We start from the raw sequence: 20682 nt of genomic DNA on the forward strand, positions 1-20682 counted from the left end.
ATTCTAATTTTCTGATATGATGAATTTGAGATTTTCATTTGTTGTCATTTGTAATCATCAAAATTAAACGAGATAAACATTTGAAATATATGAGTTTGTATGTAATGTATGAATATAATATACAAGTTTCACTTTTTAAATGGAATTACTGAAATCAATCTACTTTTTCATGATATTCTAATTTTATGACCAGCACCTGTATCAAACTGTGCAGCCCTGGCCAGCAGCCTTTAGACTTCCCTTGTTTGGCTTCTTTTATTTGGACTCTTTCTACTTTTAGTTTTGTCTTTATTGAAATGGAGCTTGGATTAGATGATTGAAGACTGTTCCAAATTTTGAAAACTTGGATTCATTCTGACCTCTTCTGTTTTCTGTCACATAAGTAAAGAGAGTCTTGGTCCCACTGGTAGCTCTAAACGCTTTAACTGTAGATCAGTTTACTTTGCACAGTCTGTTGTCTTTCTGTTCTTTAAACTGAATGCTTTGCTGCCTTCTTTCTGAAGTCTTCTGTCAACTTCGATAATTATGTTTATATCGTATCTTTATCTGATTTTTGTTTTTAAGTTTTTCGCTCCCAGTGAATCGTCCGCTAGTTATTGATCTTCTGCGGCCATCCAGGCTTTATTTTCACCAATATTTATTGTTCCTCACATTTGTCTTTTTGTCTTGTATTTTTTGCATCTCAAGTTGAGTAATAAAAACAGCTGCCCCCAGAACCTTCCCTAAATGACTGTTTAGAAAAGATCCAACACCTTATTAATGTTTTAAGATGATACAGTTGTAGTGCTGAGGCATCCATATAGATGTCCTGGCTAAGTAAACACCTCAGGATTAAAGACAGTCCTTGTTGCCACGGTCTAATATATGCTTCACTAAAACCTGAGGAGGAAAAAAAAAAATTTAAAGACTTCCTTTAATTTGAATGTGTGCAACCTCCAGCAGGAGCTGAGTCTGCTCTTTAAGTCTTTGTACATTATTTATTTGGAATGAAAATGTCTTCCAGTAAAAGCAAAATGCAGTTTACTGAAGGAAATTTAGTTTTTTCTGTCATATCTGCTGTGTTTAGCAGCTAATCCACCTAACAAGCACACAGTAAGCTAAAGGGTTTATAGAGCCGACTCTCCTGGCCTCATTGATATAGATTCCTGCAGCATTTCTCTTTCATTGCATCACGTTGGACCTTCTAACAGAGCAATCAGTCCATGAATTCAGAATCTTTAGGTATCTTGCTCACTAAAGTAATAAGGACTTCCAAAAACTGTTGGTATGCAAAAGTAAGAAGGACAAAGAGACACACACATTGTTAAAAGCACACACATTTTAGGTTTAATTAATGAAAAGAGTGGAGGTTTGGTAAACATTTTGTCGGTGGCACTACATACATTCAGCATTTTTGAGTTTTTCAGTTCAATCCCACAGTCAGTCCTGCAACATAAAAGTCAACAGGCTGAACCCAACCAGGGAAATCTTCTTTAGCTTTTGTACCATATTAATACAACAGGAACATTGTGTTGCTTACAATAACATTTATGTATATAGTTCATAAAACAGAAAGTCTGTGTTTCTCTTCATTTGACCAGATTATGGAATTACATCTCAATATAGCACAAGTACCACTAAGAGGCTGAACGCACCAGTCCAGGACAGATCAGTGCAAAGGAATGAAAGGAGCCTTGAACAGAAAGCCACATTTGACTAAAAAAAAAATGCACCTTTACGAGGCATATGGCCTAAATATTACAGTGACTGTTCATCAGTAACGCTTATGAGATCCTCTGTAATGTTATTGTACACCACTGGCATCACATCAACAGCATGTAAAACAATGTTAACATGGGTAGCAATATCAACAGGAAGCAGTGTGATGGGACACTGTAGGAGACCTGGGTCCACAGCCTTTTACCTTATAAAGAGACATTTAGAGAAACACAGTCCCAGTCCGCAGGCAGAACAATGCCTCCATCCTGATGGGCCGTCACTCTTTCATCAGGATTTTTGTATCTTACATTTGGAAACTAAATAACAGCTAAAAGTTACCACTTCATGAATAAGCATAGGACATATTTATCTATACACATTTATACATTCAGGTATGACTGTTCACTATAATTGGCACCTTTTCTTCTTCTTTTTTTTTCTCTCTTTTTTTGTTAAAGCTGACAGACAACATAAATGTCCGGACCGTTCTTATCGTCTGTCAGTAGTTGGCATGTAACGCTTCACACAGTTCACGCAGCCCAGGTAAGGAGATCCGACCACGATCCGTGTCCAGAGAGGCAACTTCCTCCCGTTTCCTCCGGCTTGACAGCAGCTTATGATCAGTTGAGCTCGACCAAACTGAAAAGACCTCTGGTCTGTGGCAAATATCGCTCAGAGTCAAACGATATTAATGCAACCCATTACTTAACAGAATGAATGTAAAAAATAAAATAAAATCATAAGCTTTAAAGTGTAGTCAGTTAATTTACAAGTGAATTTTGAGCAGGACAAGTCTGAGCTCTGATTTCTACACATTTTGCAGCAAATAAGGAACAAATGAGAAAAACACTGCTGTAACTCGCTATTTAGTGAACACTAAATGAACTTTTTGCTATTTCTATTGAGTGTTTCACCTTTTTTTTAATCTTTACTTTTTAAAGAACTGAATGCCAGCAACATTTATGCTTTTTCATTTTCTACTGGAAAATGGCTGTAGGTAAAATAAATAAAAACAAGCACAGATTCTTCTGAATTAAATGTAATATTCACATGGAAGACAACATATACAATATTAAACATATTTCTAGACCAATACTGCCTCCTATACAACAAGGCCAACCACTGTTGCATTTTTTTGACCAATTAACACATTTAATTACCTTGTTGGAGAAGGTGAGATCAACAAAATAATAATAAAAAAAAACATCAAGAGAATAAGCAGAATGCTTTTCCATCAGTCCAAATGCTTCCTAAAACAAGCTTACTCTTTAACATAGAAAAATACTATACCAAAACAAAATACAAATATATATGTATATATATTAGAATCTGTTAGGCATTTCAATATAAAGAGATGTAGGGGTGGGCGGCTAAAGGAGTTAGAATACATCAAAAGAAAAACAAAATAAAACTGAAACCTATGAGATATTAGAACAAAATAAAAACAATGAATGTGATTTTTTTTTTTTAATCTTTTGTTTTGTTATAATCTTTAGAATAATGTGAAGAAGCTCTACCTATGTGTTGGGAAAACTCTTCTCCACACATGCAACAGTTTGCACAGGTTTAATACTGCTAGAGGAGCAGGGTTACTCGGCCTCCTGCTCAGAGGGAGTGCGGACTACTCAAATCGTCCTAACCCTGAGGCATTGCATGCTGGGGGCTGAGAACCACTGCCTCCGCCATGCTGGTTTACCGTAAGAACAGCTGCGCCACACAAGGCCTCTCAATCCGCGTTAAGACTGTGTGTATGCTATGCATGTGTGATCATGTACTTCAGAGAGGTGTATGACTGCTGTTTTCAGTGCTGCTTGTTGCTGCAGTCTCTATTCGCAGGAAGTTTCTATGTTCCGGTTCAGCTCTGAGCACCAAGCCTTCAAGCCACAACATTTGCACAGGATTAAGCTCTAACCCCACTTTCTGTCTTCTTACTTCTACATCTACATGGGTGGATAGATGAAAGGATCCTGGTGGGGAAATTGCTACACCAATCGGACGGCAACTAAACCCAAAGCGTATCCAGCCGAGTCCAGGTCACCCAGCCAAGCTCAACTCAAGATAGCTTTGCCAAGTCAAACAGTCCGTCTCTCTTATCCTTTTTTTTTTTTTACCATTCTCAGCCCAAATAGATCACACTGTCCTCACTGCCTCTATGAAATAAAGATGAAAGATGGTGCCTTGAACCGTCAGAGGCCTCACAGATAGATAGGGGCATTCAAATGGAAAGGTTTGGGTTGGAAGGATGCCTAACTCTGAATGCAGCTCTTCTAAAATCTCAGGACCCCATAGGAACAATGTTGCAGACACGATGGTTTTGTTGCTGTTGTCACTTCTACACTGATGCTCATGATGTTGGTTTTTCTGTAGGTCACACACCCTCAGAAAGGGAGCAAATGTTCTATTTTACAAACATTGTTGTCCATAATATATAGATAGAGGTTTTGTATATATTCTGTATAATCTCTTTCACTTTCTTTCTTTTCCTCCTCCACGTTTCAGCAGTTTTCTTCCTCCTTGCCTTCCTTCCTTTCTTTCTTGCTTGCTTTCCATCTTCTGCTTCGCTCCAGCAGCAGGACATGTGAGTGAACGGTGCTACATGCAGCTCACACAGCCGCACTTGATGGTCTTTTCCACCTCCTCGCTGAAGGACGTGCCATCGCTGCATTCAAAGGTGTATTTCCGGCGTTTCATCCTCTGGCTTCCGCAGCAGGCTCCCGCGTCACAGACCCCAGTGCACTCCACCCACGAGACCACGCGGGTGGTTTGACAGATGGCGTACCCTCGCTGCACCTGGTAGAAGTCTCGCACGGGCTCGCCTCGACACTCAGACTCTAAAAATAACAATTACAAAAACAAAACAGAAACATTTAGCTTAAACGATTGGTCATGCAGTGCTCCTGCAGTTACACAACACAAACCCACCTGCGTCACAGAGATCCCCAGTATAACCACTTTCACAGTGACAGTATGCGTCTCCTGTGTCTGAGATCTGGCAGCGACCATGTTTGCAGGAGAGGTGGCGGCAGGGGTTGAACAGCTCCCCTTGATGGTTGCACAGCGCGCCACGGTAACCCTCCGTGCACTCGCAGCGGTATGACTCCGCGTCCAGTGGGATGCACTTTCCATGGACGCATCTAGTGACAAACAAGGACTTCAGTCAGATATTTTTGCTCCAGAAATGAGTCAATCATGGTGTTTTATGAGAAGAGAATTCATTTAAACCAATAAAAAAGAAGTTGTCAGTGGTCAGTAATGAATAAAATTAATGTGCTTAAAAATATTGGTGCTAAAGTGGAATGCATATTTATTACAAAACTGATACAGTATATTCCATTTCATTTCCGTAAGAAATTTAGTTTCAGATGAAGTTACAAAATTTTAAAGTCTTAATTATACTAAGTATGACAAAAGCAGATCCATTTTGAGTTTGTCCCCACTTGCTGACATACTTGCTGCCCTGACAGGGGTTGAGAGCAGGCTGGTCACAGTGCGGCCCGCTCCAGCCTGGCTGGCAGTGGCACACCGGTCCCTGGACCCCATCGGGTTGACAGATGCCATGAACACAGTAGAGCTTCTTGCAGGGCTCGCAGCCCGGTACCACGCCGGGCTTCATCTGGGTCTTGGTGAAGTCCTGCAGCTCGTTGTTGATGTACAGGTTCTGGATACAGCCGTGGAAACTGGAACCATTTTGGATCTGCCAGAGACGGAAAGTGCTTGAGTGAACGTCCACTGGCATGCCTGGAGAAGGGAGAGGGAGAAGAGGGGTTTATATGTGTGAAAGTGTGCGTCCTGGCTCACAAACAAACAGCAAACACAGGGCTGGTATGAGAGTAATGGACAGAGGCAATTTCAAAAATGTGTGTCTCAGCAGTATAATCGATTATATGCAACTCCTTGATTAGACGTTTAGAATTTGCATCAGAACCACAAGACACATCATCCTTGAAGCATAGGATAGGAAAAGTAAAGAATGAAAAAATGTTTTCTGTGAGACTGCACGAGTGAAGAACAGCACATTACAACACACAGAGACAAACAGGACAAACCATTCACAAACACCAGCTCCAGGGCATAAAATCTAAACTTTCATTAGCATTTTTGACATTCTTAAATCTCCAGCTTTTGAATATCAAAGGTGCTTGTAATACACACTAAAAATAAATAGTTACATTTTGATCATAAATGCAAAAAGATCAAAATAACCGTGTCTGTTAGTTTTTGTTGTAGAATAAAAAGAGTGGTAATTAAGCACTATTAAAAGGTCCTGCAGTGATGTGGTGTAAATATGTTCATGTTATATAACAATTCATTGGATTTATGTGCAAATTCCCCATTACAATTGTGTTTGTGAAGCCTATTTTGAGATCAGTTTAGATTTTCTGCATTATTGTGTGGCCCCTAGCAAACAATCAGGACTGACAGGTGGGATGGTGCAGTTGGAGCACAAGGTCTAGGTCAGGGTGGAGGAAGGATGAGGAGAGGGCTTGCATGGTTGAGGGGATGGGACTGGTTGCGGTGGTGACAAAGCGAGAGTGTAGTAGTTAAGAGTGCCTGCAGAGGAGGGAGGTGTGTTCTGGAGAGGGCCCCTACCCCCCACGTATAGCGGCGCCTCCCCGTTGAGGGGCCGCACCGCCCCAAAGCTGTCCATTGTGGTAGGGAGACCCCCGTCAATGGACAGGTTCACCATCTGGTCGAAGGTCACCAGCTCCACTGTGTGGAACTGACCATCGTTGATAGTTTCGGTGCTAACAGAAGAGAACACAGAATCACTCAAATGAACCGAAAAATGACTCAGTAATCCCACACTGACAGCAAACTCACCTGTAAATAGCGTGTCCTGGCTGGCTGCCGGGGTCGTAGCTGACCTTAACATGGCCTTGGAAGAGCTCCACTGCAATATGATCATTGTCTCCATTGTACAGCAGGATACCGTTATCCTCAGCTGTAGAGACCTGCACACACAGAGGGTTTTACGTCACATTAAATCACTTATTCAGGTGTCGAAAAAGAAGAATCAACCCACAGAAGTGTCTCTGTGACTACCTGCAGGGTGATGTTAGCTTGGGGCCAGTTCTGGAGGTCAGAGAGCAGTAAGTAGGAGTCTCTGTCAATGAAGTTGACACTGACCAGCTTTTCACAGCGCGGCCCCCCGAACTCTGGAGGACACTGACAGAGGGCGCGCCCACCTCGCTCCACACAGGGGGCGTTGTTCTGACAGTCGGCCAGCTCGCACAGAGACAGCGGAGATGGAGGAACCTCACACAGCTGACCGCTAAGGAGCCAGAAACAACAGAAGGGTTTTTTTGGAGACGCTGCTTTAAGCGAAAAGAAGAAAAATAAGTCGCTACAGCAAACCTGAGCTCCTCTCACCTGTAGCCTTCAGGACAGATGCAGGCGTAACCATTCAACTCATCCACACACTGAGCTCCATTCTGACAGCGGTGCTCCTCGCAGTCATTATAGTTTATACTGCAGTCGTCACCAACATAACCAGGAGAACACACACACCTGCAGGAGACAAGAATTAAATCAGTCTGAACACACACACCGATTTACCTCTTAGTCAGTATATAACATCTGTTGCTGTAAGTTCAACATCTGGCAGCAAACTCATACTTGGGTCCAGAGGTGGTGATGAGGCAGGTAGACTGATGTTTGCAGGGGTTTCGTCCTGGAGCACACACATCTTCCATTTCTTCACACATCTCCCCTGCACAGAACAAGTGTTTGTAAAAGTTATTTAAAAAAAAAAAGCTCTAAAAGACATAAAAGGAACCACTCTACAACAAGTTTTATTTTAAACTGTTGGTCATTTATATTACAATGATCATGAAGGTCACAGTTTCCAACATTTTGTGCGGAAGAAACTAGAAACTAATTGGCATTTTATTATTACTAAAGCGCATGAAATAAACACATGAAGATGGCATTATCATTCTGTATAGTTTTTCTATGTTTCTGATCAGGTTAGAAAGAAAATACTTCAAAAATATAAAGGAATAAACATAACATAATTCTTTGTACATTGTTTTTTTTTTTTTTTTTTACATTTTTTGTTAAATATTTGAAATCAAACGACACTGTAAGCACTAACCTGTGTAGTAGGGGGGACAAAAACAAGTGTAGTTGTTGACTCCATCGATGCAGGTGGCTCCATTCTCGCAGTCGTTGTCTTCGCAGTCGTCGGTGTTAATTTGGCAAGTCGGGCCCTCAAAGCCCAGTGGACACGTGCAACTGTGGTTACATACACAAGCGTCATGGGTTCAGTTCAGTGTGAGGTTTCAGGTCTTTGTTGTCCTGATTCCAAAGCTTGCCTTCCTCACCTGTATTCTCCCTCGTTCTCCTCACTCACTTGGCAGGTTCCTCCATTGGTACATGGGTTACTCATGCAGCCATTCAGACCTGTCTCACACTTCTTGCCCTGAGACAAAGTACACACGTGAGGCTCACTGTACTCATTCTGCGTCATTAAAGTAAATATTTAGAAGTAAGTGCTGATGTAATGCTGTTTTTACCTTGAATCCCGGAGGACAGCTGCACCTGTAGCTCTCCGTCGGGTCGTTGTGACATATGCCGTGGTTCAGGCAGGGACTGGACAAACAAGGGTTACACTTGGCCAACACTTCAGTGTCCACATCATCTGCAGAAATGACACAGTCAATTAATATGAATAAATGCAAAGTTGATTTTAAGACTATTTGAATTATATTTTAGTGTCCAAGACAAAAGCTCACCTTTGCATTCAAATTTCTTAGCAGGCGTCGTGAGGAGCAGCTTGCCCTCCATGCCCTGTGGACCCGAACAACGTGCGATTCCCGGCTCCTTGTATCCAGTCTTCACCCAGTCGGACAGCCAGCGCAGGTGGCAGTCGCAGTACAAGGGGTTGGCACCAATTGCTCTAATATGAAAGAGAAAACCTTGTCAAAGTGTGTCACTGCAGTGCACTCTATCACCAGCAGGTGTCTCTACATCCACATAGAAAACAAAGCACCATGCTCACCTACTACACAAATAAATTCTTCGAGAATAAAACATCTTTTACAGTTTAACGCTTCACAACAATTTGTGCCATCATCTTGAGCAGAGCCATTATAGGTGTGAAAAGAAGGCACTCTTTAGGCACCTCTGTTGCTGTAGTTGTGAATCAATTGCGCCCTGTCCTCCTCTTGGATGCACAAACACTCCTAAATCGATGCTGTTCCATTACGCTGGAACACAAGCTCATCTTTCAGGCCGGGCCAATAGCTGACACCTGACATCTGCTAACATGAAAGCCACTTGACTGTGACTGCAGATCAATGGCTTCCCCTCCATCCATCCCCTAATCCTGACTCTGTGCAGCCCTGACTCCTGTACTGCTTCCCACAAAATGTCTTTCTTTGGGTCCCTCTTTCTTCTCTAGCCCTGACACTGATAGGTCTATTGATCACCAACTATCAGGGGATGATGAGGACATCAGGGCAGGATGCCAGAGGGCAAAGACGCTTCTGCGCAGCTTTAACTCACCAAACAGAAAATGACAGACATACATAAACAAACACTAAAGCCCGCAGACCATGGAGAATGTATGTGTGTTTTAGAGACGTCACAGAAAGATGAGACAGCAGAAGGGTCTGTGTGTTGCTTTAACCACAGAAATGATTATGGAGGGCTTGGCTCAAAAGCCAGCCAAAAACGAGAACAGACAGTCCACTGTCGTCCAAACTCCTCAGCTGTCAAACTGGACCCCCCACTGTGCCCGAAAACATGTGTCTAGAGTGTATACATTGAACAAACTTAGATCTAAACTGCTCAGGGGCAAGAAATTGGGAATCAACACTTACAAATGGGAAAGCGAGGTCACATCATTGAAGATGCCATCAGGAAGCTCTGAGATTTCATTACCATGGAGAGACCTGAGAAGAGGAATGAGATGAGAAGACGACAGTCAGAAGCTGGAGAGAGCTAGACATCTCGAAAAACATCATTTTTTTTAAACAAAAGAACAACAAAACAATTAGGAACATTTTTGTCTGCACTGCTGCTATGATTTGTTTTCAGTGAACGAAGCCAAAAGTTTCAGATAAATTGTTGAGGAAGTTTTTACTGCCGTGTGTCGGTGGTTCATATTTCTGGCTAAGCTTTGTGCAGCTGGCAAAGATATGTGGCTCTGTGAGTCTGGAAAAGCCTGGTGTCGAGTTTCTGTGTGTGCCTGGCTGGCAGGGCCAACAAGGGCACAGAAGGGGGGGTGGGCAACAGACTTTCATGAAATGAAGGACAGCGAAAGATGTTGAGATATTCGTGTACACAGAAAAATAGAAGAATGGAACATCTATGTGCGTACATATTTCAGCACCTCCATCTATATGAGTTTTTTTTTCTTTTACATCTTTGTAAACTATTCAACATCTTAGTGTCATTCTTTCTACATTTTCTGAGCATCATTCAGGGTGACAAGTCTTCATGGCTTATTGGTTGGATGACGGACGGCAGGCACCATTTGCCAGGTCATTACCACCTCAAATCCTCAGCTGACCACAAGCTTATGTGACTACCACTCACACCATAGTAACAATGCATGACATCTCGTGGCTCCTGGGTAAAGAGATTTGCTGCAAGAACCATTATTGAATTGCAACTTCCATCTAAGCTGAGGAAGAGTTGGAGGAGAGGAACGAGGGAGGGATGTTGGTCAGTATAAATATACGGAGTACTAAAGGGAAAATATACAGTGCAACCTGAATGAGTCAACATGTTTGTTAGCCTGTGTGCCGTGGAGAATGCTTATTAGTCTAAAGCGAGTGGGTGGGTTGTTGTAGTCGGAGGATACTGAGGCCATGAAGCCAGCAGCAGTGTGACAGCCAGGAAGAAAACTCATGGGAAAAAGGAGCCAGGGAGTCTCCAGGAAGAAATCTGAGCTGCTCTCATACTAACATTTACTTTTTTGCTTTTCTTTTCCGCGGTTTTTCATCATCAGCCTAGCCCATACCGTATACTTATTTCTCTACAATTTTCAGAATGATAACTGCTGCTTGTGTTTGTGTACTGGCTGCATGAGATAATCAGCTGAACTGGTTCAAACTTTTACACTTGTTCACCTGCTGCCACTCATTATTCCGTGATTATTTGAGTCCCCTGAGCTGCTTCGGCTTGTTAAATTTGCGCCAGACTTTCTTCTCAGCTTTTCTTTTTTTTTTTTCTCCTTATCACAGTCTTTCATCTCCCATAGTCTCTGCAACCGTCTTTGGCCACGCCTCGATGCTGTTTTAGCTCACTCACCTCACACCTAATACCCAGCGGGCCAATTAGCAGCGTATTAATCTCCAGCTCAAACCACACTTTTAATCACTCAAATCACAACTGTTCCACATCCATGCCAGGCCTCGACCAGTGGTTTGTTTGAAGAACGGAGCGTTAATGATTCTTCTCCTTTTTACTGCTGTGTAAAGTCAAAGGTGCCGCTTTATAAAGGCTTTGGCACCTTAGCATGTGCGAGTACACACGAGTGCTTTCCCGCTCAGAGCCAGCTTTGGTATCACGCTGTGGTTTCCATAAAGCTTCCAATATTGAACTTTAAACCTTTTGTGGGGTCTTAAAGTTGAAACTATTAAATGGAGCCTATTGTCAAAAAATATTAATAATAAAAAAACAAGCATGGCACCAACTGACATTTAATGGGAGGCTTGCGACTGAGACATCAAAGTTTTCTGCTTCATTTGGACTCCTGTCTCACTGAGACACCAAGGCAGTCCAGACAACGGTGTGTGTGTGTGCATACGTCTGACTGTGTGTATAGTTCTAAGGCTGTTTGGGGTGGGCGGCTCTGGAGGAGGGCCTCACATGGCGTCTAGCACACTCGCATGGAGAATGTTTTAGAGGCGAAGGTGGCGTGAGTGAGTAAGAGCAGAAATAACGGACGCAGCTTCATTAGAGATCAAAGCAGCACGCTCAGGCTAGCAAGGCGGCATCAGCTAATGATGGCCGAGCTTCACTCTCATTCCACGCTAAAAAGGGCTTTATGCTTTGTGTCTCATAATAATTGGGGGCTTGAGTCGAATCCTGCCGTAAAAGGAGGCTTTGTTGAAGCTTTGTTGTCAGTAATAAAAAGTGTGCTTGTTAGGAGCACACATGGAAGGCTGAGAAGTCAACTCCCACACACATACTAACAGTCAGTAGATCACAAACATGAAGACTATTTAAAAAGGCATAAACATACACACACATATACGCACATATGCATATATAATCTCATAGGGAGGGAAGCCGGGCCTGGGCTCAATTTCTGCTTACAGAAATAAACTGCACATTAAAGTCAAAGAGCTGTTGCTTTGTGCAGCTGCTGTATCTTTGGATGCATGTCCAAAAAAGCTGGTTTCATTCCGTCATCGTTCTGTCCAACTCATTTACTTTCGACACTGCAGTTATTTAGCAGCCCATGGTCACTGAGAGTGCACAGTCAAAGACTTTGTAACTTCATGAATGTCTGGAAGCAGCGTTGGAGCCATTACGGTTAGGAGGCCAAAAATTCTCCTGTAATCAGTGTCAGAGTGATTTTGTACAGTGGGCTGTGGGGGCGCGTGTTCGGCCCTCATGGTGAGGCAGCGATGAGCTCAGGGCATCGAGAGGCGAGCGAGCAGACTGGGAAGATGTCTGCGAAGTGGGCGTGGTTGAGAGTATCAGCTGGATCAATGCTGCCATTTAAACTGAGAAAAATAGGTCGGAGTGTGTGAGTGTTTGTGTGTGTGAATTCATAAGCTGTCACAACTGTTTAGACAGTTTCATTCCTCTGGAGTCAATCAAAGACTCTTAGCATCTGTTCCACCATCTCTGTGATTGTTGCAAAAATAACCTCCTCAATAACTCATTTGGCCTGAAAGTGCATCCTGTTTGGTTTCAGAACTCTTCTTTCAAAATAGCTTCAATTGTTTCTAAAGGAGTTTTTGATTTTAGCTCTGTAACAAAATTATGTGACACAAAGAAATACTTGCTGTGCATGCAAATACAAAAAAAAATTAGCATTTCGAATTAACAATAGCCTACATTACACCATTTGCATAAATTAAAAAATACTCACAGCAGCCGAAGTGAGTGCAGTCCACTGAAAGCCATTTTGGGGATGCACTGCAGGGAGTTGTAGCTCAGGATTCTGCAAGGTCAAAAATAATTTTACACACATAAATACAAAATTCAATTGTTTTCATCCTTCTGTCAGCACTAAAATGAAATACCAGCACTTTGTTGTAACAGATAAAGCTAATAAGGACTTACAGAGTGGTAAGCTGGCTCATGTTAGCAAAGGAAGAGTTGGTCAGAGAGCTGATCTTATTATTGCTCAGGTCGCTGTAAAGAATGTTGAAAAAAAGTAAGTGACTACTTTGATCTCTGCAGGTTTGTAGAAATGGCAGACAAAAAAGAACTTACACCAGCTGTAGGTATTTAAAGGTTGACATTTCCTTTGGAACAATGCTGAACTGGTTTCCATCGAGGTACCTGAACAAAAAGACAAGTTTTCAGACTCGGGTATATTCTGAAATTGTGACACAATTCTGAGTGTTTCATGCCTGAAAATCAGACATGAAGCTCTCAGTAAGGAGACCATTTGGATTCTTTGCCAGCAGACTGACTGTGAGGTATGTATTTGGCAAAAACGGGGAATGAAAGTCAACTGAGTGCTTTTGAGAAAATTGTAACTGAATCCCAACACTTCTTGAAGTAACCGAGGTACGAACACTTGCATGTGTGTCAACATTCTGTGGTGTTTAGGCCACCAGAGTCAACATCATTCCTGAAGGAAGGCAATCATCTCTCTGACTGCGAACACAAAGTCTTACAAGTAGTCTGTCACTTTGATAAATGGCTGATTTAGAACCCGCAGAACTACAGGATCCAGCTATTGTTACTGCCTGCACAGAGAGTGGGCAGGTCAGGGGCTGGTAGTTAGTTAAGAGGCCTTGGGGTTCAGAGGTAATGATAGGTAATGACGGTGCAGAGGACACTTGGGATAATGACGGAGTAGCAAACTCTCCAGATGATGAGATGAAAGCTCAGAACAAGGAGGTACACCTGGTCACACCTGCTGGGACAATGACAGGCCTGAAGGCTCGCTCAGCGTGTGTGTGCATCTGTGTGTGTGTGTACGAGAGTTAGTCAGAACCAAATAAGGCAATATTGGAAAATTCCAGGCCTATTCTTTTTTCCTCCCCTTTCCATTGAAAACTGCTCATTAAAACGTCCTGTTGCTCCCCTTTGCTCCCGTGGAAAGGCTTTTGGCCCTAACACAAATTTGCACATACACACACACACACGCACATCCTTGGCCCTGAGTGCGAGAGTGACATCAGTGCCCTGAAGGCAGTAAAGAACAGAAGAAAAAGAATGTCTGGGAGAATAACTGTGGGGTTTATTGACTCCTTTCCTCTCATCCACGTGATGAGATGCTTTCTCCGCCTTTCACTGGTCCTTCAAGGAATATAAACTTAGTGTTACTCTTAAAATTTTCTCCATCCGTTTTACACCCAGAAAAAAGATTTATAATACCTAAAAGTCAAACTGATGAATGGGAATTGGCACAATTAATAGCAATAGACTTACAACTCAGTGACATTTCTGGGGATGCCTTTGGGTAGTGTTTGGAGGTGCTTGTTACTGCAGCGCACCACAGTCTCCAGGCAAGTACACTGACTGGGACACTGAGGACGAGGAACACAAGTTGACTCCTCTTGGCCTGGTAAAACAAAAGAGAGAGGAGAGTCAAATAAACCAGACGTGAAATACGGAGAGAAAAAACAACCAAGAGTCATATCTCACACAGACTATGAAGTTGCCTTTTAGGGTGCAGAGAGATTTTCATTGTGCTCCCATAAACAACAATTAAGGATGCACTGATTACTTGGCAGGTGACTGGTGACTGGAATCAGACAATCTTCAGCTTCACTGGCTGGTGGCTGGCACTCAAACATCAGATTTAAATTTTTTTTTATTCCAAAGTCTGCGAATGGACCATAGTTAAGTGGCTAATGTGCGCTAATAATACTGAAAGAAAACTTAGTCGTATGTAATATTTATAAGGTGTTTTAAAATAAAGTCAGAGGTAGACCAAAAAGCATAAGAAGCGTCTTATAGGAAAGAAGGATTTTCTAGACAGATATGTCTGCTGCTCACTTTAGTGCCCTGTAACCTGGTGCCATTCTGGAGAAAAATTAACTTTAATTCTTGTAAACAAAAATTCTTTAATACACAGCCATATTTACATTCAAAGTAAATATCTGAAAAAGAAAATGCTACTAATTATGGCCCCAAAGAAATTTAAAATCAGCAAGTTGGAGCTTTACAAAAACTAGAAATCAGAATTAGCCCAGAAAACTGCAATTCTAAACATAATCTACTAATATTATCTATAAATTTGGATCTTAAGTTTATTTTTGACTCACTTAAACTTAAAAAGTAGCTTTCCTAATATTTTAAAGAAAGATCTAATGTGATCTGTAAGAATATATAACAGAGACAAGTCTCAGCTATAACTACACTAAATTTTAGCTCAATATCTTTAAAGTTGACAAAGTTATAGCCATTTTTGTGTTTGCTAAAGTTGATAGGCTGTGGCAGCCATTTTGATTTGAACTGACTCCCAAAGTCAATCGATTGTAGATCCAATAAATAAAATCCACCCAGAGGTTCGTGGGATATTTTGTTAACAGAGAGACAGACAAACGAACACATACGACCAGACACCCATGATCACTCGTCTTTCATGGCAGCAGGCAATAACTAGTTGATGAAGAAATGTATGTGCATTTGTGGTACCCAAATAATTGCAAACCAAGACAGTACCAAAACATCTCAATCCATCAAGCTGGTAAAGCTTTGAAAGGAAGTGAAAAATGTGAAAAGTAAAACAGAACAGGGGGGTAGAGGCCTCCCTAATGTAATATCGACCAGCAAGAGCAAAGAATGGAGGCTGCCTGAGGCCCAAAGACAAGTCTAACAGTCATTCAGGTGCAAATAGGCTGACTCGTCAATAAGACAAACAGCTCAATATTGTAGCTTCGCTCAGCCCAGAATCGACCAGCAACTTAGGAACTGCTGAAAAGCAATCTGTTCAGTAAACAAAAGAGTCACACAATGGCGGCCATTATTTAAGATGATCTCAGACACTTTCTGCAGCTTTTGTTCGTAACGTTTTGCAGAAAGGAGACAAATGTTAAAATCTTTATCAAGCACACCCAGGAGTTGGAATGGTGCCTACCATGTTGACAATGCTTATCTCCTTTCAAGGAGACAAATAACTTCATTCAAAATGGAGAAGAACCAGCAGAACTGCATTTAAAGTTCAAATAACAAAAAAGAAGATGACTCATAAAATGACACCCACCGTCCTCACAGCGAAAGTCGGGCAGAGCCACATCCTGAAGAGGGATCTCCTTCAGGAAGGCTGGCCGCTGACAGCGAGGGTTACCCGTCACAATCTTCCTACTCCTCAGCCAGTCACCGAGCCATGCCAGCCGACAGTCACAGTTAAAGGAGTTGGCCAGGAGGTTACTGGAAGAAAGTTAGCAAAAGAGAGGTTGTGGTAGCAATGAAACCCAAAATAAAAGTTGAGAGGCTGGAGATTTCCCGTGTCTTACAGAGTGGAGAGAGTCTGCAGCGTGTCGAAGGCTCCAGGGGTGATTGTGGTCAGCTGGTTGTCGTACAGAGAGAGCAAACGGACGTTGTGAAGGCCTGTGAAACTGTCATTGTGGACACAGCTGATCTTGTTGTTCCTTAACATCCTAAAAAAATGGGAAAAAAATACAACTCTAAGTAAATCTGAATCAATTTCATGCACATTTGCATAATACATTTTTGCGATTTCAAATGTTTGTGCATCCCTCACAGCATACGCAGCCCCTCGAGGCCTCGGAACATCCCACTTCGCACTGAGTCGATTTGATTGGCTGTGAGGTGAAGCTCATTGACAAATGATGCACCTTCAAACGCCCCGTCCTCAATCTCTGTGATCTTGTTGTTGCTGAGGTTACTGTAAAAAGAAATAAAAAGCATATTTTTTAAAAAGATGTCTGTTTAAAGTTAGTGTAAAACCTTTTTACTCACATTTTCTTTAGTTGGGACAGGTTCTTAAAGACTCCCGTTGCCTCCAGAGTTGTGATCTCATTGTTGTTAAGGCGGCTAAATTGATCAAGATGGAAAACACAAATGTGAGTGCAAACAATTCCTGAACCTGCTGAGTCTCTCTTGTTCCTTATATTTACATAGCATTAACGGATAATGGGTATTTCCTCAGTTTGCTTACAGTTCAGCGGTGGATGCAGGGATGTGCTCGGGGATCTTGGTGAGCTTCAGGTTGGAGCAGTCCACCACGTTTGACTCACAGCGACACTTGGGAGGACAAACTGGATCAGTGTTGCAGGCATTATTCAGACGGGTGTCCTCGGTACCTGAGGGAACAAACATAAAAACACACACTTTTATAACAAACTCCTATACCAACACAAGTGCCCTTCATTGGCTTGACTTTCTTGGTCAAGGTAAGAGCTTCTTCACATCATCTTTAATCTCCTCAGGACATCCCGTAGCTCTCCTAATTCAGGATGGAGATGAACTGGTGAAGGTCAAGATCTCAGAGAAGATAAAGAGTGAGAGCAGTGGGCTGAAAAGAAAGTGGATTTGAGCGGCCAGATTCAGTGAGGCAGAGCACTCAAGAGAGTGGACGGCGGAGAAAAGGCGGATGAAAGGTGTGCAGGAAACATGAGCAGACAGGTGGAGTTAAAGGGAAGCACAGACTGGAAACAGGAAGGAGGCCAAAAGAATGCAGGAAAGACGAGAGACAGATGGAAGCGAAATGGAAGGTGAGGGGAGGTACAGAGAATTGATAAAGAGCAAGAATGAGCCTGGGGAGTGTGGGATGTTTTTCCTGCACCTCCTCTGTCTATGAATAGAAGTTACGTGCCAAAAAGTGTGCTGCCAGTTACATCATGGCTGCTCAATAATGGAACAGCGCTGGGAGCTGCTCAGAACAATGTGTCTGCATCCCTGCAACTATGTACTGCATCTCTGTGTTTGTGTATGTGCGTGTGCAAATGTTTCATTTAGAGGGTACGGCCCTCTTTTCTGTTAGTTTTGTGTCTCCTTCCTTGACAGCAGCAAACCACCCACCCTGAAGTTTGAAGATGACGTCAGCGGGACACACTGGGGCACCCAAACCACACTTATGAACAGGAAAACCTCAAACAACCAGGACAAAATCATATGGTTTGAATATCAGAAATTTGACCAAAAAAATGAAGCATCACTCAAAACTCACAGCCTAATCTTAAACCCTAATCCCTTACTTTATTCAAATATAATTAAAGTAGGGAAAAAAAGCAAGTTACAGCTGCATTTACATTGACTTTTTCGAAAGTAGTGTCACTTCTCAGAGGGGTTTGGAAGTTGCAGACAGACACAGTAAAGCAGGTCATTAAGGAACTTTCTTTTCTTTGGGCCAGACAACAGAAAAGGGCATTTCCTGCTACACAGGAAGCAATGAAAGTGCAAGGAAAGGGCTTTGATCTTCAGGATGTAGAGGAGCCGAGGGAGATGTCGTGAGCCTGAGTCATTGTTGTCGTCACAAGTGAGCGGTGGCGACACTTTTACTGTCAGCAGATTTGCACGAAAGTGCAGAAAACAGTGAACAGAAGGATGAGGTTTTCCCCTCGCCGAGACGCAAAATGACTCATCGCTGAAGTTGTAGGAGTTCTTATAATTCCCTGCAGCTTGGCTCGTCATTATCAATGTGTTCTGGAGTTCCTGTGCTGCGTGTGACTGTGTGTTTCAGCGCATGAGTCTGTGAACTGGTGAGGCTTTTATTGTTATCATTCCGCAAGGGTGAAATTCTCATTAATCACACTTGGCTTTGATCTCTCTTCGGCTTACATAGTACTCCCATTTGTTGTCTAAGCCAGCGGAGAGGTTTATCTCAGCTTAGCACACAAAGACACATTAATTTTACACTCATAGACTTGTACCGGTGCTGACAATGAGCCACACAAGCATGCACAGCTCCAGAAACACATACACACAGACTTTGACACACATCACTGCTCTTCCTAGTTATTTTCTTGGAAGTGCTTTTGTTAAGAGGTCCGGAAACATCCCCTGATAGGAATCTGGGTCCTCCGGTGGGCTTTATTTTCTTTAGCTTTGCTGATAGAGAGGACACGCTTTCCTTCCCCTGCGTCTTTCTCTCGCTCTCTCCTCGTCTTTCGCTCTTGGTGACTGAGTGTCTGAGCTAAAGCCAAAGCAAAGAGAAACTTCCTTTTGGCGATATCTACCGAAACTGTTAGGAAAACAATGCTGATAAGAAACATATGCTCTAATAACTTTATATAATTATAAAAATTCATGCACACGGTAGGTTTAGTCACTCTTGGGATCAATTAGCTACTCTCATGTGTACAAGTACGTCAGTTACCAGAAGTGATGGATTGATTTTAACTAATTTTACCAGTAAATGCTCAGTGTTTACTTTATTGCAAACCATTTCCTCTAAATGTATCACCAGGATAAAAAATGATTATCTCAGTTTATTACAAGCAAACAGAAAATGTTAGTAAGAATTCTTTACAGTGCAGAAGAAAACAATGAAAGTTCTTGGAAGATTTTTTTAGGCACATTTCAGCTTTACTTTCAGATAAAAGTTCATCAAACTTGTTGGTTTGTTCAAAACCAGTGAGACCAATAACATGATTAACATGTAGAATTTAAGACACAGGAATGGAAACAATGACGTCCCCTACACGGCTGCAGTTGAATACAACAAATGACAGCGAAAGACGTGAAAACTCATGAGCCACTCACCTGGGATGATGTACTGCTCTTTGGCTGTGATGGAGGAAACAAAGAGGGACGGATGTCAGTGAGGTCAGTCAGGTGTGCATAGCTGTGGCGTTGCTATGCATCAGAACAGTCATATATAGAGCTTATATATGACAGCAAATGACTACATGTTGATTAAACAGAGAAGCCAGTGACTATCTCTGTTCGTGACAATATGGAGAAACAGTGATACAGTACAATGGTGGCAAATATTTGGCTGTTGCTAAGGAAGAGTGGCATGGGGGTGGAGGGAATAAAAACAGAAGGAAGCATGTAAGGAAAAGAGATAAAAAGAAAGAGAGAATCCCTTCCTCACAAGGTCTGACAAATCAAACAAGGGTAAACAGAAGTGTTAAAGCTCAAAGGTGCAGAGTGCCAGACATAAACACCGCAGTGACTGATGATGGGAAGATTGAGGTTAGGTGGGAGCTTGAGGTTTGGAATGGTGGACAGAAACTCCAGCTACCTTTTACCAGCCCTGCAGTGATCTGAACTCATGTAAAATCAGGCTTATACTGTTGAAAACCGGAGGGAGAAACAGCAAAATGTTCTTCTCTTTTTAGGCACTGAGTTTCCGTCAAAATGGGGTATAGACTAAGAAGCACCAGCACATCACGTGATACAACCTTTTGCTTGGAATAATCACTCATTAAATGGACTAAATGGCACAGGAAACAGCACAGGGATTCAATTTCCTTGAAGAGAAAGTAAGAGTGGATAAAAATAGAGAGGTGGAAAAAAAAAAAAAAAAACAAGAAAGGCCTTTTCTGAGAGGTAGAAAATCCTGGAGAAATGGACAGGGGCGGCATTTAGAGACACAGAGCCACCAGCCTACCGGAGCAGCGGAACTTCTTGCTCTTGATTTGTCCAATGCGTTTGTTTGCCAGACGGCGTGGGCTTGCACAGCGGGCGCCGCTGGTTTCAATGGGGTTGGAGCGCAGGTAGTCTGCCAGCCACTTCAGGTTACAGTCACAGATGAACGGGTTCTGGGCCAGGTGACTGGAGTGGTGGATCGGGAAGAAAGGATAAATAAGAAAACAAAAGAAGAAGGATTAGATGAAAGTTGGTTTTATATTGCCATAACGTTTGTTAAATATCAGGTGTAGATTTAAAGAGAAAAACATTGTTTTGTCACAGTTACAAAAAGGTAAT

General features: G+C 42.3%; 1 protein-coding gene across 4 annotated transcripts in view; it reads right to left on the reverse strand.

Moving 5' to 3' along the window:
- Positions 1-3720: 3720 nt before the first annotated feature.
- Positions 3721-20682, reverse strand: part of slit1a (slit homolog 1a (Drosophila)) — a 75862-nt gene continuing 58900 nt past the window's right edge. Inside the window, exons 14-37 of one of the 4 annotated variants that reach the window (XM_017412973.3) lie at positions 20366-20529; positions 19513-19536; positions 16967-17111; positions 16768-16842; positions 16550-16693; positions 16302-16445; positions 16049-16215; positions 14269-14401; positions 13099-13167; positions 12946-13017; positions 12752-12823; positions 9522-9593; positions 8433-8596; positions 8214-8338; positions 8022-8119; positions 7793-7932; positions 7315-7408; positions 7069-7206; positions 6742-6970; positions 6520-6650; positions 6250-6443; positions 5148-5436; positions 4621-4832; positions 3721-4529 (exon numbers count right to left, since the gene is read on the reverse strand). In XM_017412973.3, the coding sequence (XP_017268462.1) occupies positions 4291-4529; positions 4621-4832; positions 5148-5436; positions 6250-6443; positions 6520-6650; positions 6742-6970; positions 7069-7206; positions 7315-7408; positions 7793-7932; positions 8022-8119; positions 8214-8338; positions 8433-8596; positions 9522-9593; positions 12752-12823; positions 12946-13017; positions 13099-13167; positions 14269-14401; positions 16049-16215; positions 16302-16445; positions 16550-16693; positions 16768-16842; positions 16967-17111; positions 19513-19536; positions 20366-20529 (3334 nt within the window). In that variant the 3' untranslated portion in view covers positions 3721-4290. The remainder of the gene's footprint in view (positions 4530-4620; positions 4833-5147; positions 5437-6249; positions 6444-6519; positions 6651-6741; positions 6971-7068; positions 7207-7314; positions 7409-7792; positions 7933-8021; positions 8120-8213; positions 8339-8432; positions 8597-9521; positions 9594-12751; positions 12824-12945; positions 13018-13098; positions 13168-14268; positions 14402-16048; positions 16216-16301; positions 16446-16549; positions 16694-16767; positions 16843-16966; positions 17112-19512; positions 19537-20365; positions 20530-20682) is intronic. The other 3 variants (XM_017412975.3, XM_017412974.3, XM_017412976.3) reach the window with 3 other exon arrangements.

This window comes from Kryptolebias marmoratus, linkage group LG22 (genome assembly GCF_001649575.2).
Source record: "Kryptolebias marmoratus isolate JLee-2015 linkage group LG22, ASM164957v2, whole genome shotgun sequence".
In the NCBI taxonomy this organism is placed as follows: Eukaryota; Metazoa; Chordata; class Actinopteri; order Cyprinodontiformes; family Rivulidae; genus Kryptolebias; species Kryptolebias marmoratus.